This window comes from Epinephelus moara, chromosome 3 (assembly GCF_006386435.1).
Source record: "Epinephelus moara isolate mb chromosome 3, YSFRI_EMoa_1.0, whole genome shotgun sequence".
Taxonomy (NCBI): domain Eukaryota; kingdom Metazoa; phylum Chordata; class Actinopteri; order Perciformes; family Serranidae; genus Epinephelus; species Epinephelus moara.
This window is the reverse complement of record NC_065508.1, coordinates 25,679,699-25,707,527: the sequence shown is the minus strand read 5'-3', so window position 1 is coordinate 25,707,527 and position 27,829 is coordinate 25,679,699. Positions and strand designations below refer to the sequence as shown.

General features: G+C 41.3%; 1 protein-coding gene across 3 annotated transcripts in view; it reads right to left on the bottom strand.

The window, feature by feature from the left end:
• gabrb4 (gamma-aminobutyric acid type A receptor subunit beta4) overlaps window positions 1–27,829 on the bottom strand; it is a 344,554-nt gene that overhangs the window by 79,998 nt on the left and 236,727 nt on the right. For 2 of the 3 annotated variants that reach the window (XM_050034380.1, XM_050034388.1), the window contains exons 1-2: window positions 11,616–12,678; window positions 9,633–9,727 (exon numbers count right to left, since the gene is read on the bottom strand). In XM_050034380.1, coding sequence (XP_049890337.1) covers window positions 9,633–9,727; window positions 11,616–11,695 — 175 coding nt within the window. In that variant the 5' untranslated portion in view covers window positions 11,696–12,678. Of the gene's footprint in view, window positions 1–9,632; window positions 9,728–11,615; window positions 12,679–27,829 lie in introns of those variants that run through there. The other variant, XM_050034395.1, reaches the window with a different exon arrangement.

The window sequence follows — 27,829 nt, the reverse complement described above, 5'->3', positions numbered from 1 at the left end:
CAATGAGTAGAGAAGACAATGGCTGTGTACAGTCGATGGAACAAATGCACAAACTGCCTGAAGAAGAACTTCAAAGGTCATGTTATAGGTTACGTTAACATCCTGTAAAACTGATTTTTCATGCGTGATCAAAACACTCACTGTACATACCAAAGCAGCATGTGTGTCCTCACCACAATCTAAAACATTAACTTTGTTGCTGTTGTTACTCAAATTCAAATAATCGTCTACTACAAGGTAACACCATGTTCGTAAATGTATTGAGAGACTGGTTAATAATTAAATGGGCCTCTTATGAAACTGATTTAGCTAGGTCATGTATTTCATTACTCTACTTAATAAATTTATTCAGATACATTTTACGGGTCATCAGTTTCATGAAAACCACTTCATCATACAGCGTAACATCCCACCAGGCCAATGTGTACGGTATGTGCCGAGGCCATGTGTCAGAGAAATCGTGCCGTGCATTTCAGAGGGTTTCCATATATTAAGGTGGGCAGGTTGTCCAGGAGAGGGAGAATTTACAGTCATGGTTTCATTGTAGTGACCGACAGCTCGATGGTGGAATAATGATTTGGTGCAGAGATGTGAGGTCTCAAGGGCTCTTGAATGCCTATGTTTTTGTGTGTGCATGCATGCGAGGCAATGAGAAACAGATTTGAAAAATGAGATATGGCTGCAGTGAAATTGTGTATATATAAACGATGATTATCAACATTGCTATTCATTGGCGATTTTCAAACAACAAAGCATCTGAACAAATACATGAATAATCTCTATATATGATTAATCTCGAATTTGTTTACATACTTTGTTGCAACATACAGTACATATTGCCATGTGACGGCTAATGAGAGACTCAACTGTAGAGTAAATGGTTCTGCTTCTAATGATTCTCTGCCTCTTTCTTAATGTTTTAGTGTATATACATGTAAATATTAAACTGTTTACCAAAAGAAAATGCTTAAGTAAAACATAAGATACTGGTATTTGATGTCAACAAAATCTTTTAAAAAATGTCAGTCAGAAACTATCACAACAAAGACAGAGAGCCCATTTGTGGGAGCTGGTCGGTCGGACACTACACGTTGCTGTTGAGTGTCGTGCTTCTATCACCATATGCGTTGTAAGCTTATTAGTCGGCAAGATTTCATTGGCCGCTTGGTGGCAGAAAAAAAAAAGTAAAACTCTGTTAGGAGCTGTGCCTTGTCAAAATAAATCAAAACCTATATGACTGGACCATGTCTGAATTTAATTTGAAAGGACAGACACAGGAAGTGTCCACACTCAGCAGTCAGACAGGAGTCAGGTTAATTTCCAGGGCTGGTACCTGCGGTTATTCCACAGGCTAGTTAATAACATGTCGGGCAGGAAATCCAAAGTGTGGGATCATTTTGAGAAGGTGAAGGACGAACCCAAGGTGATATGTAAACTCATCTTCATTGGTCGACTACAAACATGACGTATCATCTGAAACATGGAAGTAGCTACATGCCCATTAGCCCACAGCGTCATTAACAGGCGGCTCGCTCAGTGTGTGATGTGCACTTGTAGATAAAATATAGGCCTATATTAATGAAGGTTCATTAGTACGGTTTTGTATTTCTCTGTAATGTAGCACAGTGTTAACAGTGTTACTGATACTATTCTCTCTCAGACCTTCAACTCAAACCATTGTGTTGCCCCGCCCAAAATCTGGAATTTAATAATCAAATTAATATCGTAAACATGTAGATGACTAGTCGACTAATGGCTACGAAAATTCTTAGTCACGGGGAGGCCCTAGTAAGCTTATTGTTAACTGTGTAGACAACCCTAGCATTACTTTAGCTACCTAGCTAACATTAATGTCAACATAGTGTTGTCACACAAACAAAACCCATGGATGAAGCGCCTTGCCAGCGCTATTCTGCCAAAAGCACTTTTCTGTGTCTGCCAAAATGCTATATGGACACACCCTTAGTAATTCACATCAGCATCAACATACAAGAGCGCATTTGTTGCCTTTGGATGACAATCAAATGGCAGATACAGTTCATTCCTCTCAGCTGGGTGAATTGGAGAAGCACCACAAACTGAAAATGCCCCTTTGGGAGTGTCCTTTAGCAAGCCCAGAGATCAAAAAAGCAACTATAAGACTGACTACTGCAGAAAGCATAAAACCGAAAGTACCCAACAACAGGACATGCTTAACTCAACAACAGGATGTTTACAAGTAAAACCTCTGCAAGAACCCCAGGGTGACAGGAGACCTTACAGCTGCAGGAAGCTAAAAAAAAAATCAGGGGTTGACGGTATGAAAGGTCTTGTTCATCATTGTGAGAAGGTTCTACCTTTTGAAGTTGAACTGTCAGCTGGTCTCTGGTCTCCTGGCAACAGCACTGATGGTGCCAGGTGCACTGGTGCTGCCACGGGAAGCTCTGGCAAACTGACACTCATTTTAAGTCATGTCACATAAGACGATGGCCTCAGTGCAATTTAATGACATACCAGTCGACCATCTTGACAATTAACAAGACAGAGCCCCTATGCATTTGGATAACTCAAAGCAACTTACAGCTCATAGTCATCTGTGGTGTGAGGCAGTGCAGAAAACAAGACAAACCTCTTGTAATATTCTGAAGTGTTCTTTCACTGTCTGAACTGCTTGTTTTTCTAATTCATTAGAGGCAGGATACTAAGAAGCTGTATTCACAAATGCGTTTCTGTTTCATGAACTCATTTTAATGTCACAGGTGAATATTCTGTCACTGCAGTATTAAGCACGCCATGGACAGCAAACACCTGAGTGAGCGAGCATCCACAATTCCAGGGACTGATGAGGAACATCTGCTTTTTCAATGGACTGGCTAAGGCATATAAAGAGCTGGTGGAATCACTCTTTTATTGGATTTGTTCTCTACATCCTTGTCTATGTTTGGCCAACACACATACAATTGGGCAGGACATTTCAACAGAGGCACCGAAATGCTCACCATGTCCCCCCTGTGTGATCTGTGATCAGTCACAAGGAGGTACGACCATTCCGGTCCCCCAAAGGATGCATCCATCTTCGGCATACAGATTGGTGCTGACATAGGACATAAAAAACAGGTCCTCCTCTATCCCATTGTCTAAACTGCTACTCGGACATGTAGTACAGTAGTCAAAGGGTGGCCAACCATGTGCCATGGAGGGCTGACGACTTCCTTTCCTCTACTTGTGAAGAGTACTACTCACTAAGAGGATTCTTTGGTTAGCTGCAAAACCTGTGAGTGTTGGCTCTTTCTGGTTGGAGACTTCTGCACTAGGCTGTTGTACCTGAACAAATCCTTGTGCATTTTAAAGTTGGGCTCATATCCAATTTTTTTTTATTTCAGGACCGATACGATGGGTGCCACCCACTTGGAAACATGCTCTGGTACAATGATCCCCAGTCTGTGCAAATGCTCCAACTCTTCCTATGCTTTCCCTTCATGGCATAAAGCACAAGCTGGGCTTGTAAAACTAAGGGGTGGCCTCTTGATCGATGTGCATCCTCACTTTAAATTCCGTGAGGGTGCCCAGCTCCTCCTTAAAAACTACACAGTATCTCTGGATATAGTGCTGTACTTGATTTTTTGCCAATTCAGTCATTCAGTCAATTCAGCTATCATCATTAACCCTTCAGAGCAGCCTGTCTAACAGCATGTCATCAAACACAATGCAAACTTCACAGTGCTCCAACAACTGGTGCAACTCTCTGAAAATACAGGCATTAAACTGGCTTTACTTACTAAAACGGCTGTGAACTTTGAAACTCTGGAGGGCTTTGGATCAGGGTGGTTAGAAAACAAGTTCTTCATGGGGAATATCGCACACAAGAAACACTTAGAGCTCTTCTTAACGGCCAAAGATGGAAATCCTAAATTTGCAAAACTCTCACGAGCTGCTTCAAAATATTCTTGTCTTGCTGTTTTATGGTGTGACAGCACTATCAGTTAAGTCCTGGTTAGGTTTAGGCAAAAAAAAAAAAAAAAACACTTGCTAAGGGTTAGGAAAAGTTTGGGTTAAAATGATCACTTGAAACATGGAACATAAAATCTTGCGAGAGTTTTTGTGAATCTTGGGTTACCACCTAGATACGACTCTTTTTAAACCTTGTCCATAATCCCATTAGCAATATTGTAGTGTTTCAATCTCTAGCTTTAGTTCCCTTCACAAATTAATCAAACCTCTCAAACAGGACCAAATATCCTAAGACATCCTTACACATCTTCCTAAATCTTCTGCCTAACCAGGAGTCTATTATTCAAAAAAGCATTTGCCCATTTATGATCTAGTTAAGGCTAGCATACAAGAGACATTGGTGTGTGAGAAAGTGTAAATACAGTTGGAGAAACTGAACTAAAATGTGTTTTATCCTTATTTTATTATGGTTGAATATGAAATAGGAGAAGATAAAACAACACTGAAGTAGCAAGCTTGTATGTACTTGCTGAGTATTAGCGCTCGATACCTTTTAGATATTGACCGAAACAACCCACTACCAAGTAGTATCAAAACTAGTACACAGACTGACTATTTGTATAGTTTAGCTTGCAGCCAATCACAGCAAGTGTTCTTTGATTTAATACAATGTGTGTTTGGCAGCAGCTACAACCAAGACACGTTGTGGTGTGGTGAAGTCTAGCGCAGTGCATTTGATTGAACTGGCAGTTCAGTGTGTTCAAATGCCTCCCAAATATTCAAAAGTATGGTTTTACTGCATGCCTGTGGCATCTGGTGGCATTTTTCGCAACTGGATGCTTCCATTCATACGACATGTATCAAATGAATTTTAAAAAAAAGAAAAGAAAAAGAGATAAAATTAAGTACTCTATTAGTATCACTATCACTTTAAGGTAATTGTGATATATCACTGGCTCAAGTGAGACGATCCACGAGTCAGTTTTGTCTGTAGAGGGATTTCCACCCTAAACAGTGACTAACATACATTCCCAAAGTGAAACTTGAAGGCAGAAACCTCATGTTGATGACAAAGGCAGAGTGTAATGCAAACACATATCCCTTCTCCATCTTTTATTTCAGGAATTGGACTGGGAAGTGGTAACAGTAGTAGTGACTGTATGCATCAGTTTGAATTTTACACTCTCGATTCTATCCTCAAAAAAATATACTTTCTTAGCCGGGTCTGCAAAGCTCTGGTTGCCTTGCTGAATCTAAATCTACGAAATGCATCATTCAGGTTACATGGGGGTTGTGGTCTATGATTCATCTCTATGACCATGGGCAGTTTGTTAGGAAGTTACATCTGAGGGCTATAATCCAAACAAGCAGATCATAAAAAAGAGAAGAGTTACATATACCATTTGCAACTGATGCATTAGTCAGGAAAATATGACAAAGCCTAGTTTTTCTGTAAATTAAATAACTATAAAAACTCAAAAGAATACAATGCACTTCCCCTGCAAGATCCTGAATGCCGGTATAGCAACTATTTGGGTCTGTGAATCATTTCTTGAATTCCACTGTTGCTTACAGATCAATGGGGAGAAGAGGGCAGTGACTGCAGAGTGGGCTTTTCATCTGGCTACACTGGTGGTAAGGCCACAGCATATCGGTAAAATCCTATGACATCTCTCTTGGCAACCTTTTCCTGACTGTTCAAACCATAGTCTTTTTCTATCAATGTACACCTTTGAGTTTTTATTTCAAATATGGGTGTTGGCCACGCGGTTAGGAGCCACAGTCAGTGTCCAGCATTGTGCCAAATTAAAGCCCTCTTTGTTGAATCTGGAGAGCTGAAGGTCGTCAGCAGTTGTGTCACGACAGAAGTAGCTGACTGATGTTGGAAATATCAAGACATGATGGACTACAGCTCCCTTGCCTGAGGGTAAAGCACAGCTACTCTCTGCCTGGGATACTCACTCTGTAAAACTTGCTCTACCCACTCCAGTGCATTCAGAGGCTGCTAGACAGTCGTGGGCTTTAGACAGCAGATATTCAGGCAACCAACACTGACATAGATATGTTGTTGAAGTTACCTTAGTCAACAGAGCTTGAAACATTTAAAAATCTGCCAATACCAAAGCATAATTCAAAAAGAAAAAAACATCTTGAACCAAAGATCAAAACAAGTCCTCCTCCATTTTCTCACATTCTTCCTTACAGTCATGTACATGATATAAAATGGTACAGTTCCATGATTTGTGTTAATCCATTAGTTGTTTGATATAAATCATGCATATTTAAAGCACTGTGTTATGTTGAAATGATACAGATAACCAACCAGATATTTTGTTTACACTGAGAAGTATATACAGAACTAAACACAAGACAAGATGTGTGTTTGGAAATGTCGCAGTGTGATTTTAAGAGATGTTCCGATACAATTTTTACCTTCCCGATGCTGATTCAGGGTGCTTTCACACCTGCTCTGTTTGGTTCGGTTCAACTGAACTCAAGTTTATTTGGCCCCTAAGTGCAATTTGTTTGGGCAGGTGTGAACACTAGTGGCCTAAGTAGTTATGATGGGAGCAAAGAAGGAAGTCAGGTATTGTAATATGAAGAGAGACAAACTTTGTGTAGGAATCAGGGAAGGGTCAAATAAACACAAGGCTTTGACCCAGGAGACCGCTGTTTGTGTCCTATGTGAAATCAAAAGTCAACATTGACTTAGGGTGCTTTCACACTTGCCCTGTTTGGTTCGGTTCAGTCGAACTCAAGGTCATCTGCCACCTAAGTGCGGTTCATTTGGGCAGGTGTGAACACAGCAATCGCACTCTGGTGCACACCAAAACAACCAGATCGAGACCTTCTTGAAGAGGTGGTCTCGGTCCGGTTACAAACGAACGCTGGTGCGGTTCGTTTGTGGTGAGAACGTGTTTCGACCTTGATCCGAACCGACTGCAGTCACATGACACATTGTTTGGGTTAAACATGAGCATGTTACAGTCCTGGAGGATTATTAATGTGCACCTCCTCCTGTACTGCCTTAATATGCACATTCAGCACATCCAATGGATCCAAACATTGTTTTCTAGTTGGAGCCGCGCCTCATAGTCCACGATGACCAGCGCTAAAATCAACCTGCTGTGAGAACATGAACCAACTCTCGACAATTACGCAACTTTGTAAACAAATCTGTTCCTGATTTGGAGCAAGCGAACTCTAGGTCTGAAAGCAGCCTCAGATTCCTGAATCTGTAAATCGGCCAGTACTGAGTTCTAATGCGATACCCTTGCGTTTAGAAAAATGAACTGCTGTATACCACTGACCCTGAAACAGTTTGTTTGCATTGCGTTTTTAGTGGTGGGACTTTACGGTGAAAAATACTGCCAATATTGCTGACACTTTACTAACAGGTAACGTTAAACTTTTTACTGTAAAACAATTCTTCTATACTGCACTAAAACAGTAGTTGCCAGTTGCTGCACAGCTAAACTTGCTGTGTAGGCTAGTGTCTTAAAGCGGCAAAAAAGAACTGATTTCCAGGAAAACTGTATTTTAGGCAGTATCAGAGGCATTTCCGATACTGGAGTTGGTATCAGAACAGCTCTACGGATTTTATATAAAAGTGAAGTTTTTTTACTGTATCGTCGGCTGTTTTTAGTTGAGTATGTATCAACAAAAATGTGCCACAATGTCTCAAAATGTGATGTGAGTTGCTGGTGCAGAAGACAATAAGTCTTTAAAATCATTAAAATGAGTTAAAATTGCTGCCAACTGTCATGAAGGCACAACTTGAAATGTCTTCACTGGGGCAGAGTAAGGTGTCAATATGTTATAGAAGCAAGTGAAAAATTCCCTGACTGAAACTGGCTGCAAACTGAAAATTCTTAAACATGAAATGCTCACACTACTGTTGACCATTACACGTTTGACTCTACTGTCTGGAAACAGTTGTGAATGAGACGTTTCTTAGCCGCTTGCTCTCCTCTCCTTCCACTGAATCTATGAAACAACTCTGGAATGGCAGCTCTCCAAAAGACAGAACGGAGACGTAACCTCAACTATAACATATTTTTTACAATGGCTAACATCAGGCTAACGCATTTTGGCACATAAGCCTTCATCAGAGCATCTGTTTTTGGCAGAGCACCCTACCAGAGGAAGGTTATATGAGGAGGCGCACCTGCTATATGTTTTTTCACTGCTTGCTCTCGTTCTCATCAAGTGTGATGTGGTCGCATGACTGACAAGCTGCTACCTGCAGCCTATTTTAGAAAGATGCTGTTTGTATATGCTCGTTAGTCATAGTGCATTAAATTGTATGTGTGACAAATAACAATAACAATGAGCCAAATTCTGTATAATCTATGTACTACTACATTTTAAACATGTTATTAAGCATTACAGAAAAAAGCCAACCTACCACAGTGAATTAAATATGTGAAGTTCTTGAGGCAATGAACATCATCACGTATAAATACAAATAACCTGGCTGCACAGCATATCGAGATATTTTGTAGGTGATTCACGCCACATTGTCTCTACCCACCATTCATTAATGTGTATTCCTTCAGTAACTTGAATGCCATGCCTATTATTTCTGACTAAGATTTGAAGCAACTGCGGCTAAATATGGAACGATGATGAATTTTCCAAGCAGAGGGTTTATCAACTTGTTGATATATTTCCATATATGGTGGATTTTTGGCCGTGCAACCCCGGAGCTGGAAGAAATTTAAGTGGCGACAGACGTACTATTGTGTTACTTGCTCTCATTAAATTAACATCACACTCCGTTAACATGCCCTGGAAGTAAAAAGCCTCCTTTGTTCTTTGTTTTGCAGACAGTGACTTGTAGGAAGTGGCCATAAGCTTTTCTACAGACAAAGTTTTTGAATACAGCGAGAACAGAGCCAAAATGAATAGGTGCAATCACACACTGTGTTCAGTTAGAGCCATCGCTACGGCTGTCAGTCAGTGTTGACTTATGATGTCTTCAGTGAGTGGCCTTGCACAGGACCAGGCCCCACATGCTGATGAAACAGGAAGCACTTTAAATTCATCCTACACTTAAGGCACCATAGGTAATTTTAATTTCACAATAAAGTAATCTGATCATTAGCAAATTCATTGCTGTTGAAAATTCCAGCTATTTTTATACTGTTGAACGTCTGTCTTGGTGAAATAGCTTTGGTAAAACAATCAACCCAAATGACACACACTAATGACTTGTCCCCCACGCCTTCTATTTTCAGCAATTATCAAAATAACCATTACTCTAAAGAGCGGATGTGAAAGATGCACAATTTCCAATAAAAGTTAATGGGGCAAAAGTGTTTTCCTGATCTGCAAATCAAACGCCGCAGAAACGCCGCTGTGTAACACAACGAGGCCATAAAACATCTCCAATCAGAAAAGTATTAAAAATCAATACATCCACTATCCCCGCTTTTAAAAAGCATAGTGTTTTACTGCTCTTATCCACGTGTGCCCTACTTCTCGACGAGCAGCCATCTTCCATATGTGAATAGATGCATAGTAATGACATGGTAGCAGTCACATCAAAGCCATCCCCCTATATTGTGCCACGGGCCGACTCTTCCACAGATTTGCAGAGGGAATGGCTCGTAAATATCACCGTGCGCACACCTTGGCTTGTCAATACCCTCCACAACGGAGCCTCAGAGCCCTGAAACGCATGCAGCCGCGACACGTACCTCCAAAATCAGGCCTTAAACGGATGTCATATCCCTTCAGCAACTTGTCCACGGTGGTCTTGGCCACAGACATTCCGGAGCTTCCAGTGGAGGAGCTGTGGGCAGAGACCACAAGTGTTACGAGCCATTTTAAGTCATAGAGAAGGCAAAAAGCTGCAAAAACAGATACTTTTGCCATAGACATTTTGCTTCTCCCCAGCACACCTACTGTACGATAAATGATTACTGCACGCACTCTGTTCTCAATAATGGCATGTGCGCCACCTTTGTAGAGGAAGCCCTGACGTGGTGAGGTTTTGACAAAGGGGAAGAGGACTTAGGATGCATTAAACAGCATCTGACACACACCCATATTCTTATATTTCACACTCAATTTCAGTTTTAATTTCACATTGTGTCACCACCTAAAAAGAATAAACATTCACACTGCAAAGAAGCTACTTTTTTTTGTATGTTGCAGTCAGTTGTTAGACAAATATACCAAAAACATGCTGACTCTGGTGTTGTCATGGCAAATGTTCAAAATGTGCCTTGTGTACGCATTATTCCCCCCCCTTGTAGCCCCACATACATGTATTCATCTCATCAGCTGAGGGGTTATGATGACGATACACCTGTCAAGCATTGATACTTAAGAAAAAGTGTCTTCAAAAGTAGCCATCACTGAGTTCTTTCGCTCACACATTAGGTAGAAGCCCAGTCTTATTCATGCATGTGTTTAAACAGGCTCGACACAGCCTCCCATCATGCTGTCAGAGACACAGGCTCGGCTGGTCTGAGCCCGGAGACAGACTATCCCCAGGAGGAGCGTATAGTCCGCACTAGTCTGACTGACACTTATAACATTGGTGCCATGACCCGCATCACCTGACCGAGACCGGCTCTCCAGCTGAGGTTCCTTGTTACTGGAGGAGGGTGTGGATGGAATGAGCGTGGGGAGGAGGGGAGGAAGTGGGTTAAAATTGCTCCCCAGATAGGAGCACTAGCCCTCGGCTCAGTCAGGGAAGCGCTGTTCAATTAGCTCATAGGTAGTGCAGCTGTTCATCAAGCTGGCCGGCTACAGTTGACTTGTGGGTTTGACACCCGGGGAGCATCATCGTGAGGGAAATATCAATGACACCTGGAATACATGCCAGATTACGCCCCTTTCGTTTGTTATTCCGGGGGTTATTATGATGGAATCAAAATGTCAGGGAAGTGCGACCCAGTTCCCACTGAGCACCTACATCTCATAACTGAGGCTGTGGGTTACTGCAGCCAAGGAAAAGGAGTAGGCCACGAGGGATGTGCAGCCTATCAGTGCCTTTAACAAAAAAACAATAAAGGAATTGATCTGGAGATTGGCACTGTGATGATGTCCATGCAGACTTGTGCAGTTATTCACACTGTCATCATTCCAGGTGCAAGAAATATTTATTGAAATCTCACAGCCCTCCTCCTGTCTTGATGACCTGCTGAGATTATTTTCCGATTTTCATTGATTTAGTTCTGATCAATAAATTGGGGAGGCAATTAGGAACATTATATGAATGCCTTGCGTTTTTAGAGATGAATGCAATAAGTAGGCTTCCAGACAGAGTGGCAACAGCACTGTAGACTCATACATCTGGCTGCTTACCCCAGAGTAATCAATCGATCGCCGGCTGATTGATCCCATCAGCTAATTATCGGTCTGTGCTGTCATGTTGGGCAGCATTACACTAAAAGTCGCCCTTTGCCACACACATATGTACATCCCCATTTTGATATCGGGAGTAGGTTACGTTTCACAATAGGCTTGATACAGTGCACGCGCATGTTTTTACGCTCGCGCGCGCCACAGCACTGTCTAATAGAGCATATATCGGCAGCAATGCCCCTAATAAGTAGGCCTGGGTACCCCGTTAATGCGATTTGCCACATCTCAGCCTTTTATTGACCGGTAATCACGTCTGTTGGTGTGAAAGGGATTTTTTTTCCTCTCCCCAAGCGACGTTTTCTTACCTTTGAACAAAGCAGAAGAAGGACAAAGCCGCCAGAGCAGAGAAAATTCCACATAATTTATCTTCTTGACGACCCAACATCTCCACAAATCCTTATATATAGTTTCTATAATCCAACCAGTCCAGTGGTCCCTCCAGAAAATGCACAAAGTAAAAACTGGCAATTAAAAAAATAATTGCCTTTTAAAAATATCGAATAAACTAGCCTACATTTACGCATGCGATGTCTTCATTAAAACAGGCTTCTTGATTTAATAAAAAAAAAATAAAGAAATGTGGTAATTGGCCCCCGCTGTTTCTTCCCCGGCTATGGAAATCCGTGCAGGTCACAGAGCCCCTCGACCAACACCAGAAGATCAGACATCTTGCTCAAAAAACAGCATACACAATACTTTTAAAAGTGATGACAAGTCTTCTTCCCCTTAAAAAAACAAACACTGGCATGAATGACTGAGCAGCAGCCTCTTGGTGATCAAATTGGTGGATGAAATTTCCCAGTCCAAATCTGCAGAAGAGGCATGGTTCCAGCGATGCTCCGGCGCCCAGACTATTCCACAACGTGATGTTGTTAAAAGATATTTGTTTGAGTTGGGAACGCTGGTCGGCTGAAGGGGAGCGGTGGGTTTAAAAAAAAGAAAAATGAAATCTTCATTCCCTTTTTTTCCCCCCGTTGCTGCTGCTGCTGATGATGATGTAGATCAGCGCAAAGTCACTGAGGGGAAAATGCACATTGAAAAAGCACTGGGTAATATCTGATGCAGACGTCAGAGCAGGCTATATCACTCCTCTGGTGGAAAAAAAAAATTAGATGCCGAGAAATATGGATGGCCCCTTATACGCCAATGCATGTATCACAACGTCGGATATCATATTAAAAGAAGCCAAAGCTGTTTGAAAAGCCCACTTGCCTCCGCTGTCCAACGCTAAATGGCGTTTCAACACGTTAATGTGGTCCGCTCGTCTTCTCCTCCAAACACTGAGCAAACAGACATTCAACAGTCCGAAGAGACATGATGAGGGGATCTTGTCTCTTGTCTCCTTTCGATCTGGTTTTAAGTTGAAATTAAAATGATGTCCTACTGGGGGGGAAGAAGGGGGGGGGGGGGGACACCTAAGGTGAATTCCTCAGCGACAGCCTGTTCATGCGCTCAATTGTCTGTCTATTCTCTCTGAAACCCATTAGGATACTGGGAGTGTTTGCCGGTGCGTTTTCATGCGTTTCTTCCACTTTGCCACAATTTGGAAACACGCACACAGAGACACACGCACGCACGCACGCACGCACGCGCGCGCGCACACACACACACACACACACACACACACACGCGTATTTTATTTATTTATTTATTTACTTATTTAATTCCTACATCACGAACCAGGAGTNACACACACACACACACACACACACACACCATGAACACGCGTATTTTATTTATTTATTTATTTACTTATTTAATTCCTACATCACGAACCAGGAGTCGCTCTTTTGTGTTTGAAACATAAACACCCTCACTGGAAATTTTGCTAACGCGCACATCACAATTCAAGAATCACACAAGCTTGTGTTTTATACAGAGGAGGAGGTTTTCTTCAGGGATCTCTGTGCTGTCCAGTTGCTAAGCAACCCCAGCCAGCACTGATGCAGTTGTGGTGATTCGAAGGCTATGCGCAAAGGCTCATTTAAAGGAGCAGACCCAATGCTGTCACCGCTGTGGTGTCAGTGGGACAAAAGCAGACAGCAACTGATGTACCGTGGAGCCATTTCTGTTATGATAAGGAGGTGAGGGGGAAACGCCATTTACAATAAAAGAAATGTGGCGTGTCAGGGATATCACACTCTGCTTTTGCTTCATCATCATTGTCCCCCTCATCATCATCACCATCACTGTCAGGGCCATTGTGATAAACAGCCCAGTCAATCAGTTTATAGCCCCTTTATAGTTTCTTCTTCTTCTTCTTCTTTTTAAACACGTTAATACTCAACAGATATTTGTTGCATTTGAATATTCTCTGCTGTCCTCCACACCCTGATATGAGGAAGAATCTGTTAGTCCCTCCCATAGATGATGTCACAGCACTGAACAAAAAGGAAGTGATTCTGCAAAGGAGGAAAAAATTACATTTATGTTTTTCTGGTGATGTTTTCTGATTTGGATAATAATGTCACTTTTTTTTAAATGTCACTGTAAAACAAAAAAGAAAGTAGAATATTGATACAGTACAGCACAACCTTACCCTAACATGAGCTCTTAGGTTGCATGTGTCCAGTGCGTTTTACACCCAACTCAAGTTGGTTATCCATGTATATTTACATAGGGCAGCTTGCCTCACAGCAAGAGGGTCCCTGGTTCAATCCCAGGAGGGAGCCCTTCTGTGCAGAGTTTGCATGTTCTCCCCGTGTCAGCGTGGGTTTTCTCCAGGTACTCCGGCTTCCTCCCACAGTCCAAAGACATGCAGGTTAATTGGTGACTCTAAATTGTCCGTAGGTGTGAATGTAAGTGTGAATGGTTGTCTGTCTCTATGTGTCAGCCCTGTGATAGTCTGGTGACCTGTCCAGGGTGTACCCTGCCTCTCACCCAGTGTCAGCTGGGATAGGAAAATGGAATTATATTTACATGACATGATCTGCAAGACATAGACTGGCTTTCACAGCTTATGCTTGTTGCATCCCAGGAGTGGATAGACAAGTAATTAAGTCAGTACATTGAGTGTGGAATTTCAGTGTAAAAAAATAAAACTGACAAGCTGAAGAGGGCCATACGATGCAGTTGAAAGCTTTGGATAAGGGTATTAGTGGACATAGAATTAAGATTTTTTTAGTTAAACAAAATCAGTGGGCTGCTCCTCAATTCTTGAGTAGAACCTTATTGGTTACAAACACAGCGGCTAAAATGAAGAGGTTTCTGTGCAGCAGAAGGTTTAAGGACGCTTAAGAAAGAGCGCAGTATCCAAGTTATCTGAAGTTAATCGTCTACATCAGAGGTAGGCAACCTGTGGCTTTGACAAAAGACTTATATAGAAATTAATAAAGGCTATTTTTTAACACATTAACATTTACCATTTTCTAGGCCTAAAGTGATTCTTACAGTCCCAAAATGTAAAAAAAGAAAAAAAAAGAAAAAAAGAAGTGGAGCCTAAACATCCATCAATTTTTGTAACCGCTTATCCTCTTGAGGGTCGCGGGGGAACTGAAGCCTATCTCAGCTGACATTGGGTGAGAGGCAGGGTACACCCTGGACAGGTCACCAGACTATCACAGGGCTGACACATAGAGACAGACAACCATTCACGCTCACATTCACACCTACGGACAATTTAGAGTCACCAATTAACCTGCATGTCTTTGGACTGTGGGAGGAAGCCGGAGTACCTGGAGAACACCCACGCTGACACAGGGAGAACATGCAAACTCTGCACAGAAGGGCTCCTGGGATCAAACCAGAACACTCTTGCTGTGAGGCAACCACCACACCACGGTGCCGCCTGTATCCTAAACACTAAAAACAAAAAACGCTTAAACATTTTGTCAACTAAATGTGCATCATATGTTTACAGCCTGGCACCTTTTCTTCCAAATTTTGTGAACCTCAACAGCAGTGACGAGGGTTGAGTCTTTCTAGCAAGGCTAACTTTGGATTTTTTGGAACCCAAAAAAGAAAAAGTCTTGGAGGAATATAGAGAATTTATTAGTGTATAGGGTGCAAAAATGGCTGCTGGCCTCTGGTCTAACCACTAAGGAAGTCATTTTAAGTGATCATAGAAAATGTAGAGTTTGCAATAATGAATGAACTAATAATTGTCCTTACACTGAGAAGCTGAGCTAATTGCATCGATTATTGCTAAGATCATTATTTTATTAATCAATTCTAAGATTGTAAAGCTTTTTATGTCAACACACATTAATATGCTGTGCTTATTCAAAGACATTTTTGTAAGCTTTTTTGTTTTGGATCTATATCTGTATTAATATACTGATAGTGTCTACTTGTACTGACACTGTATATCTGCAGTAATAGTATACATCTGTATATTGTACATAGTGTTTTATTTTCTTATTTTTCTTTTATGTTTTTAATTTATGATATTCTTTTATTTATATTTTTCACTTTTTACACCTTGTGTTTTAATCAGCCCGCGTTCATTCCCAACTCATTAATACCACCATTTTGTCCGTGATTTCAACGTCAGACACCAGTGCAAAAAAAGGCACCTTTGGCAGCGATATACACCACCAAGCAGTGTGACTTTATAATACTACATGGCGCCAGACCATATCGCCGCTAAAGGTGCGTCAGTTTGAAACACCACCAGTAACAATTTAATTAAGGACCTGGAAAGTCCCTATTGGATGGGCAAGAGTGGAGGTGAGTTGGTTCAACAAACCCCACACTTTTACTCGAGAGGCCGCTGTTTGCTTCCTGTGAGAATGTTGAGCCAAGCCATAATTTTTTTTTTCTAACCTTACCACGTGCTTTTGTTGCACAAGGAAATAAATGTTTGTTTTTAACTGTGCAGATGACAGAAAATGTTTTGACCTGGACCAAAGTGAGGGGAAATTATTATTAGTCCCTCTTTGGCAGGAAATTTTGGGGATTGCAAGGGAGCACTATGCAGGAATTGAACATTATCTCTCATATGATCAAGCCATTTTTTTTCCTAGAAAACACCTTTATTCTTCATTAAGATAAACTATTAATAATGACAATAAAGCACTGTATTATCTACCCTATAATATGATGTATCTTCAACACAATTCAAACCATTCTGTTACTGATGTTCATTTAGCAGCTCTGCAATGCTCGGGTATCGGGTTAAAGGGTAACTTTGGTATTTTTCAACCCGGACCGTATTTTCCCATGTGTTTGTGTCTAAGTAAGTAATGGGAACAACAGTTTTTGAAATTGGTCCAGTATTGCGCAAAACTGCTGCAGCAAGAAGCAGCAAACCGGCTGCAATGTAATCGCTGTGGGCAATTGGGAATCGTCAATTTAAATCCATTAAAAGCGCTTGTTTTTTTCCACTCATAGACTCATATTATCATTCTAAGAGTCTGACAACGTATGGAAAGGATCCCCACAGAGACAGACCTTTTTATTAAAGAGCAAGATCCTTTTAGTTTATCCAGAAACAGCCCAGAAATTGTCAATGCCAAACAAACCAAGCTCCATATTAATAAAAAGTAATTTAGGTGTGTATAGAGCCGGCATATTTTTACATTTGATTGGATGTATTAAGGGTTTAATTCAACCAAACCAGAGCTGATGATTGTTGGAACAGTGGAAAGATGAAGCAGGACAGTATTTCTATTATCTATTTGGTTTCTCTTGACTTTGAATGACATGTGTTTCATGATAATAAAATCACAGTTAATTTAAATGGAGTCTGGTGGGTTTGGCGATAGTGATTTCGGGGCTGTTTCTGGTTAAACAAAAAAGGATCCTATTCTTTAACAAAAAGGTCTTTCCCCATATGGATCCTTTCCACAATACTGTGATGTACTTAGAGTAATATTCTGCAAATATTAATAACCCTGGGGAGTGTCTTGTATTTAAAAGAGTGAAACACCTCTCCCATAATTTTGTGCGGCCTCTAGAGCTAAATACTGTATCTGTATTTGTCACCATGTAGACCGTGGTACAGTAGGCGTTCACCTTTGAACCTTTGGTAGATTCTGAAGATATTGGTTTTCAAAATGGGATTCAGTGATTTAAATGCAAATCATTCATCAGGCAAATGGAGAATAAGCTGGCTTAGTGTACTCTCAATTTTTAATCAGTCTATTCATGCGTAGGTGCCAAGGCAACAGCAGTTGTGTGCTGGGTAATTGCTGAAAAGGCAGACTTGTCCATATATGTATTCTTTGCAGGCAGTCCGACTCCCATCGGTTATTTTAGTGAGTATGGTCAGTACAGTACAGTATCAGAGTGCAATATGGAGTTATAACCCGTGTGGCACCATGCTAGATGGTTCCCTTGCAATCTCTGGGCATGCCCAGTATGTGATTCCCGCCACAGTCTGTCTCACTAACATTCACAGCATTCCCTGATTACCGCAATTAACTTTAATTGGCATCTATGACAAGGAGATCTAAGCCCCTGAGATGTGCATCTACCATGCTCTTTTTTGCTCCATTCATATGTTGCATAACACATGTGAGTTACTGGGTCACCCTTGCTCCTATGATATAAATAGTATCACATGGTTAATGCATTGGTGCCTTCCAGTCACTCCCTGTTCCTCTTGCTGTTCATATCTGTCAAACACCCCAATTGACTCTAAGTAATGATACATTTAACACATGTGTTTAGAGATATGTCACCATGTTACCATCCTTTCTTCACACAACGTCACCAGCAGGCTGGGACATAAGTGAGTATATGTGTTTTATCAAAGGGGCTGACTTAATGAGAGTTCACTTAATGTGTTGTGGGACTATACTCCCTTTGATTAGAGAACACAATCAGGGCTTCTCATGAAGACGTTAAGATTAATTTAAGGCAACGCAGCCTGTAGCTATGAGTTGAGATGACAGCTCAGGTTCATGTTTGGTCAGCCTCACTGTGAGAGGGCTCTTCTTTACTGGTTGAATGAGATCGGTATCTCCACTGTCTCACCTTGGTTTGGAAAAGCAGTGCAGGAGACCTCCCTGGAGAGACAGAGACCGCAATATTGGCCTGATTCAAGTCTGAAATTGATGACCTGTCTTTACTGTATTGCATTACCAAGACTTAGCCTACCTAGATTAGATGGACAGTGACATGTTGAGACTTTTTTGACTTGGGTGCCCTCCTTATATCTACTTTAATTACATTACAGTATCTTACAGTTTCTTAAGCCCCTTGCAGTCTATCCTGTAAAATGTTGAGGAACATTTCCTGCATGGGTTCATGTGTGAACGGGAGCAGGAATGGATACTCAGGGAAATATGTACCCAGTTTTCCACGTCAAGATCCTGTAACATTTCAGGCATAAAGGGTTACTTCTGTCTGACCAAAGTCACTTTCAAGTGGACTGAAGATGTATTTGAGTGCGCGACTTGGCTTCAGTTTAGCATTTACGGTATCTTTCGCAGGTCATTTGATAACAAACAATTCATTTGTTTGCAAACGAGCTCCTTTTTTTCAAGAATGGCTGGAAACTTATGGCTGTTGGCATCCTTAAGTGTTGCATTGCCACCATTTGCAAGACTGTTCCTTGCCCCATATAATCCAGCATTGTCATGGCATGTATAAAAAGGCACAAGACGAAAATGTGAAAGTGAAAATCATTAGTGGTGCCTGAAAGGTTATCCCAGTAATTTACTGGGATCTATGTGTGAAAGAGGTTTTGTGTTTAAAAGGCAAATAGACCAATCACATACAAATCTCATATAAAGCTTCCAATATCTACTCCTATCCAAACCAAACCAAAATCTTATTCTGAGTTTTTGGCAGGCAAGATGCTCCTCCGAAGCATTGCTACCTCCAAGATTTAAGACTGCATTGCACCTACAAACAAAACTCTGTTTTCCTCGTCTAACAGTTGGTTCCAACTAAGGTCCTGCTTCTGACTGGGCTGATAGAGATTCACAGTTTAGGATAATGGGATGTCACCAGGTGCAGCCAGCCCACCCTGTTTGCCATGGTCATTTGATTAGTTCCAACAGAAAGTGGTGATTGTTGTTAGTTGTTATGGTGACAACACGCACACATCAGTGGGGCCATAAAGTGTGTCACACTCACTAGTTTGAGAACTCTGTTTTAGCCTACTGCTGCCCTTTAAGTGATCAAAGGTATTAAAATTTTTGCAGAGTGAGTAGATGTATTTATAATTGGCAGCGTTGGGGGTCATCACAAGGTAAGTACTCAGACTACGTTTTTGTTGTAACAAGTAACATAACACGTTAGTTTTGCATTTCAAGTAATCAGTTACTTAGTCAAACGTATACTCAATTCCTCTCTAGCAGCATGGCACAAAAGACACCTCTCCATGCTTCATGCTTCTACTTGACTGCTCGTTTGGTCGCTACTGCAAAGCCTCACCTCAGTGAGTTTGAGACTTGCCATCATAAGAAAGTTTATACAGAAGTAATCCCACTACAATTGCTGCAATGGCATCGGTATACATAAAAATGGCTACCGCTGACCATCCTGCTACGTTGATGTGGATGGAAATGTCCATTCTATTTTCTTACTATTTCTATGGTCCCACTCATCAGGTTCAGAGCTTAAGTTTATAAAGAAAAGTCTCAAAGTAGCTGAAACCATAGGCTGTATAAAAGAGGACTTGCAACCATCTCGTCATCCATTGGTTTTTAGACTTAGCTGACACCATCTTGGTTTTTTCAGAGCCAAAAGTGACCACATTAGGATGGAAGCGTCGAGCTGTGAGGGGGCGAGGGGTTGATCTGACAGCTAGGACACCGCTGTGGCAGCAACTTGTCAATTACAAGGTAGCCACGCCCTCAAACATACCCTGCTTTATTGTCTGTTTCAATGGTTCCCAACTGGTGGGTCGCAGGTCCATTGTTAATGGACTGCAAGTGACTCGCAAGCGTGTCAAGTTTGTAAAACAATGCACTTTGTTTTTAAGTACAGTGAATTTCCAGCACAAGCTTGTATTTTGAAGTGTCATTTCCTGTTGTAGAGTGAGTTAACAGCAAACTAGCTCGACAACATGGCCAAACACAAGTATGATGCTGAATATATTAAACTTTGTGGACCTTGAACTAATGACAAAGGAGAAATCCGGACCCTGTGGCTGGACCAGTCGGTCTGTTTAACTCTAAATGGGACCATAATTTAAAAAATGAACATCATGCTGTGTTGACGAAAGCTTGAAAGTGGTGATTGAGACCATAAACTCATTAGGAAAATGTTGACTGAGGTGATGAATCATGTGAGAAGTACAGTAATTTTCTCATAGACTTCTACACAATCTGATTTCTTATTGCAACCAGTGGAGCCACCCCCTGTTGCTCATTAATAAAAATGCAGTTTTAAGTTACTTAAGCATTGGCTTCACTCTTAAGACCTGGACATAAACCCTTGGCAAGAAGAGATACCAAAGAGGAAACCAACCACAATCAACAGGTGTTTTCAGTTATGTTGATTCCCCCAGCCACACACAAGCCAAACCCTCTGACATTGGGAGCTTAGCTGACTTTCTGACTCATGACATAATTAACTGACTATAAAATCAGAGTCAAGCTAAAACTTGTGATCTATGTGAGCACGGTGCTAGGTTCTATAGATAGAAGTCTGACTGCAGGTGAATCAGCATAGAGGTACTGTATATACATGCTGTATGACTAAACTTCATTATAATCCACTGTTCACCATGGTATTTTACACTGTGATCTCACTGGCAGGTTGAAGCCACACTGCACAGGCTCACCTCCCCACACAAAATGAAGGTTCAACTTCAATGTACATCACGCCATTCATTGACTGCAGTGATAAGATTGGAGGCTTTGAAAACACATGTCTCTGAAGCACTACCTCGAAGCAGGCTACCAGGCAATTGTTGCTATGCTACCGTAGAAAGCCCAATCAAAGTGCAGCGTGTTGCTCGTTGAGGCTGAACTGCATCACAATGTTCCAAATACTTGTGAGGAGTGCTGTTTACACTCAGACCATAGATAGCACACAAGAGAGAGGGCAAATGCATGCTAATGCTTCCGCTTTGACCACCCCAGGAAGAAAAAAAATCATGTAAACAAGTCAGAATGATGCATCACATGAATAATATCCTATTGATCATTAGACTATATGTGGTGTGTATATATACTACAGGGTGGCAGATGGAAAAGCTGTGTGTGATTTATGACCTCAGACTTAATGACATCCATTCATGATTACTAAAAATGGCTATTAAAATGAAAGATTCACCTTCAACACTTGGTTTCATGCTCAATTGTTCAGTTAGTTTTCTCACAGCAATGTACCAATGTTCCAACACAATTGGAAATTAATGAACATGTTCTGATTGACGATAAACAAGAAGGTCATGTCCCTTGAAGAAAGGCAGAGAGAATATAATACAATTTTAAAAAGATCGATAATGACAACATGAGGTGTTTGTCCTCAGGGGGTCTGAATAATACTAATTAGGGGTGTAACGATCAATCGATCTTGGTCTTTGTATCGATTCAGTAATCAACAATTCAATATCATCAATGCAAAGTGAATACACTGATCCATATCATCCTCTTTAGGATAAGCCTTCATCTTGAAATTCTGTGTCACTGTCAAACAGTGCAGGGTAGATAATGGCAAGCAGCCAAGAAAAAGAGAGTAAATGAGAATAAATCAGCAGTGTGGAAATAAACACATTCTCACACCGACCTCGTCACATATTGATGTTTGGTCATGCACTTTTCACGTCCAGATACAATGTGCAAGGTACTCTAGGAGCGTTGGTTGTTGACGTTCCAGGATGCCATGTCAAATTCTGCCTGTTACATGCATTGTCTTCTTTCAAGATACACTTCTGTTTTCACAGAAAATTTACCATTTACATACAGTCTCTTTTAAAATGAACGCACTACATCGGTACAGTACAACACCGAAAATTGACCCTTTCTTTGCTTCAACAACTAACGTACGTGGTTGGGTTTAGGCAACAAAAGCACCTGGTTAGGTTTAGGAAAAAAGAACAGGGCTTGGCTTTATAATCTCACGGTACGTGAACATCACTCTCTCGGGTGACAGTCAGTGTTTGTTGGACCCATCCACCGCCGCTCCCGGCCACCCTACTCAGACTTTTGCCGCCTTAACTTTTATTCTTGTCCCGCTGTGTTTCCCCTGATGCCTCCAGCTGCCAGCAGCTAGTTGCAATCAGCTGCAAATCATGCCGACTTGCGGATGGCTTTTGTCTGTGTCTGACGCCGGAGGTCACGTGTCGGATTTCGATGACTTCGGAGTGAGACCGGGTTGAAATATTTGGATTCCGGAGAATATACGGGCTAACAGACAAAGCTCATATCATATGTAAACAATGCCCGTATGAGATTAAATACTCAGGAAACGAGGTGTTTCTGCCTGGCCGAGCATCTCATTACGCTAACTTCACCCCAATACAGTGGTCACATAATGTTGAAATTAGCTATAGAGACCAAAACCATTTTTGTCCCATTTGTTTGTTTCTGCTGTAATGGCATTTTAACATGGGGCTCTATGGGGATTGACTTTTTACTTTTAGTTGTGGAGCCAGCCTCAAGTGGCCATTAGTGGAATTGCAGTTTTTGGCATTTCTGCATTGGCTCCATTTTTTAGACACAGAGATTGCCCGTTAGGGCTGTCAAAATTGCTCAAAAATGATGTTCGAATATTCCTTCTAAAAATAACTCATAGGTTCGAACCATTCCAATATTTTTTTTCCCGCATTATGTCCACAAGAGGGCAAACTAATACAAGGAAACATACTTGTATATGTTTTAATATAAGGAAACATAACTACTTGTAGGTATTTTTATTTCAACATAAACGTCTTTGAAAACATTTACATACCTACACATTAAAACACATAAAACAATTATCTATAACATTACGTTATAAATGACCGCGGACCTCTCGCTCGCCCCCCCTCTCTGACCCGTGGCCACACCGCCCGCGGAAGCGCTGCGAATAGCCTCGAAGTGCCGGACCGTGACCAGCTCGCGCCGTGCAGCGATTGTTTCGGCGTCTGGTCTATTTTCTGCGCGAGCCGCGAGCGAATGTGTCAAGCCGGGTGACAGAGACAACAGCTGGGAGCAGAACCGCTTGTCGACCAGGCTGGAGAAATGCGCGTCTGATGCCAACGCCCACTCGCAAAGAGGACAGCTGCGGTGGTGTTTTTTTTTTTTTTCTCCACAATTGAATATCAATTTTCACATTCAAAAGGTCCATTTTTTTTTAAATTCGAATTTAAATTCGAATTTAGAATATTCGTTGACAGCCCTATTGCCCGTTGGTTTCGTAACCTGATTTTGGCACCAAAACTAGATACTTTTAGCATTAAAGATCTTTTCCTAACCATAACCAAATGTTTTCTGTGCCTAAACTTTACCACATATTAACCAGAACATCAGGCTAACAGTCTGAGCTCATACCATATGTAAATGATGCCAGTATGAGATTAAATACTCAGGAAAACCAGTGTACTTCCGCTAATTTCTCGCTACAGCAACATTAGCTGCTCTGTTTGTTATGTTTTAACAAAGTTGAAAAAGCGTACATGCAGGCTGAAATTCAACCATGCTGTTATGTTGGTTTGGCGATGTAGTGAGTGAGAAAAAGCAGAAGTAATACATGTTATTCATTAAGCTATGAGTACAGGAAAACTGCGCTAGCCACAAGGCTAAATTAGGCAATGTAAAAGTGCTTTAGCTAATAGGTGACGAGCCAAAAACAATAATTTTGTCATTGAACCTGACAGTTATTATCATACCTTGTTTAATCTTACTTAATGAGATAAGATAACCCTGAAGTTTCAGGAAAAAGATCATTGGTTTAAGTTAAGGGGAAAGCCCTGGCGCCTAACTTATCCTGTGTACTGTTTTATGTATGTTAGTGGAGTCAATTTGAAGTCAACTTTACTGCACTCAACAGGCTACAATTTTTTATGTGTGATTTTTACCTTTTATGGGCAAAAGCAAAAGCAAAAAAGAAAGGGGTGGCAGCTTCAATTTTATTCATAAAGCCCAATATCACAAATCACAGTTTGCCTCAGAGGGCTTTAGCAAATGGCATTCCTCTGTCCTTAGACCCTCACAGCGGATAAGGAAACACTCCCCCCAAAAAAACTCTTTAACGGCGAAAAAACTGTAACTGACTGTGTTAAATGAACATACAATATCGTCTCAAATCACTCGCAGGCACCTGATTTACACCCCAAATTCTAATCAGACTAAGCAAAGGTTAGATGTGTCACACCACCCTCTGTAAAATAATTCTTTGTATTGTGTGCAATTAAATGTACAGAGCCAGCCTGTAGCGTACTGTAACACACAGTCTACCTGTTCATCCTTCTAAGTGAGAAAACTAAGGGCTCACCGCCCTGCAGGCACCATCCAACTAACTGACCTGAAACACTCATCTGTCCTCTACACCAGAGGAGTGCACATCTCAAACAGTCACATGGCTCGGCGGCTCCAAAATTAGCATGGGTGAGGCGCAACACTTGATGCTAAATAGCTATTGATGGGGGACAAACACTAATACGAATCTGTAATTCTGTCCCATACCTCACCCATGTCCCTTTGCAACTCTCAGTGCATTTCATTTATGGAACATTTGGGGTGGTGCATATTTAACCAGACCCTCGTGGCCTTTTATTGATACAATCAAAATAATTAATTAAGTGTTTGTAAAGGTCTGGCATGAGGTTAATCTTCTCAATGGTTTATCAATATCAAAACAGCACGTCTGTGACGCGGACGTCGTCCAGCAAAGTCTTTAGTCAGTAACAGCATCACCTCTCTCCCCCTCTTGAGACTGAGTGTATGTTAAGTGTGCTTGTTTGTCTTTGCATGTGTGAGTAGGTACATGCTGTCTGCGTGTGTATGTCATAGATCCCTCTTCCTTTTTATACCCCATGTATCTTTGATATTACACTGTCTTTCAGCTCGGTGGATTTTTCAGCATGCCATTGATTTATCTTTTATCAAACACTGTCTCACTATTTCTCCCTGTGAGGACGGCTTAGAGCCATAAGGTAGAGGCTTCATTTGGTCATTCTCTTCTTCCTCTGGCAACAGGGTAACTCATGTAATGCTCTTATTTGCATTCAAAGTGTCCTCATTTCAGTTTTCCTTAAATTCAAATGTCAAAGCCTCATGCAGCAGCCTTCAGTTGTCTCCAAAACACAGACACAATGAATGTAAGCAGCACAGCAGATGTGGATTCACCACTTTGTAACAAAAACATGTAGCATCTCATAAATAGTAGCATTTTGTCAAAAATAGCACGGTAGCATCCCTTCCTCTTTTCCTATCTGTATTCTACGTGGGATTTCTACACGGAACTCCTGCGAGAAAGGGTTAATGAATTCCTCACACAGATAGATATTGCCATGGAAACAGCTGCGTGACTGCTTGCAGCTTGTATACACACAGGAGGCAAGAAAACAATGGTGCCAAAGGTATTTTAAAATTCAGCAAGCAGAGGCTTTCCAGTGCACATAGCTGCATTTAAGATTTTTTTTTTTTTTTTTTTTAAACAAGGACCGAGCCACAAAGAGTGAACAGTAGCCACCTTGCACTCTCACCCCCTGTCCTCCTCCTCCTCCCTCTCTCCATCTTTGAAATTCAAAGGAGTGTGATTGGCATTGGAGATGCATTTGCAATAGCCATGGAGTTAATGCATTCAAAAATATGAGGTCTGGATGTGGTAGATGGGAAATTATACTGTGCTCTGTCATTTCCTTTGCAATAACAAAGTACACACGCAGCCACTAAAACACACACATGCGCGCACACACACACACACACACACACACACACACACACTCACACACACGCTCTAACACAATTCCAGCAGAGAATAATTAATTCACAATATGAAACAGACCTAAGGCACTGTGCCTTGCGGTTGAGCTGGGAAAGAAGGAATAGATTGAGAGCCGTGATGCTTCTTACACTCTCAAATACAAAAATGTACAAATACACAAAACCACGCATGGCTACACACACACACACACACACACACACACACACACACACACACACACACACACACACACACACACACACACAGTGCACATGTACATGCAATAATTATTTGTCCCTTAAGATTATACAATCTTGCCTGTGTTTTCAAAATAGGTGGCACAGTACACTCTGAACTTGTGGGATAACCTAATCCATTTCCGCACAAAAACATGTTCTTTTAGTGCCATTAGCCATCCTCCCAATAGTGAGTCAATAATCACACTGCCCAAATGGACTTTTATGCTTGAGTCTGCAAATATGACTCTATAGGTTGGTTTCTGCAGCATTCACTGCTGGCACTCAGTTGCTGAAGCAAAATAACTGTATTTAGATTCATAAATATTTTGAGATGCATTGAAAAGCTTTTAAGTCCATAGAGAGGAGTTAGCATAGTGATGCAAGGAGCTGTAGGTGCAGCGAGCACAGAGCGTGGAGTGTTCAGTAAACAAACAAATAGAAAAGATTAATAAACAGGGACAAGCAGAAACATTAAAACACAGATAAGCCTTTTTTTTGTGACTTGCAGAAATCTACGTAGCGTTCTGTCCACTCCTGACTAAAAGGTTCTCATTCACTTGAGGTTGTTTTTTCTCCTCCTCCAATCAGAAACAAGAGCAGGGAATTCTCCCAGGAACTGAACCACATTCCATCAGTATGTGTCCTGTCCATTAAGCTGGATGTAGAGTGTGTAGTATGTTCCATTTTTACAGGTACATACACTATAATATTTGGCAACAACCATGTTCTTCATGCTTTACGTTAAAAGCAAAACACTCATGTAATGTAGTGCAGCTGCAACAAGATAAGACCGTCTTCAATAATTTGTGTCAGTTAATTCTCTTATTTGTTATTTTGAGTTGCTGTGTCCCTTTGTGGTTTGTGCTGAGATTGTTAAATGTTTCTGCAAATCTTAAATATGTACCATTTTTATTTTTCAAATATGTCATATCAACGGTTCTAAAGTATAGCAGTCAGACAGGAGTCACGTTACAAACCAGTCATTGTAAACATGCAGGCGACTCGTCGACTAATGGCCCTAAATGATGACTAGTGGTCGACTAGGAAAATTCTTAATCAGTGGCAGCCCTAGTTCTTTTAAGCTACCTGTCACTGCTTTCCCACCAGGGATAGTGTCACAAAAGGGGTTGTTTTTCACCATTGTTGTGTTTCCAGCATAGTGTATATAATAACAGACGTAGCTACCATGACATCACCAGTTGGTTTGTGGACTGCTGTTTTGAAGCCTGGAGTTCAGCATTTCAGCTGCCACCATCTTGGTTTTTTGAGCCAGAAGTGACCAGTTTTGGACGAGAGGGTAGAGCTGTGACTAACAGAGTGCTGCGGTGCCTTGCAGACAGTCTGTCACTCCAGCGACCCTGCACTTAAATATGCAAAACTTTGGGACTTAGTAAAATGTAAACAGGCGAGTTATTAAAAAATCCACCACCCATACAGTTGTAACGAATGTTGAAATTAGCTATAAAGACCAAAATCGTTTTTTGTACCAGGCTGTAAACATGTTTATTTCTGCTGTAAAGGCATTGTAA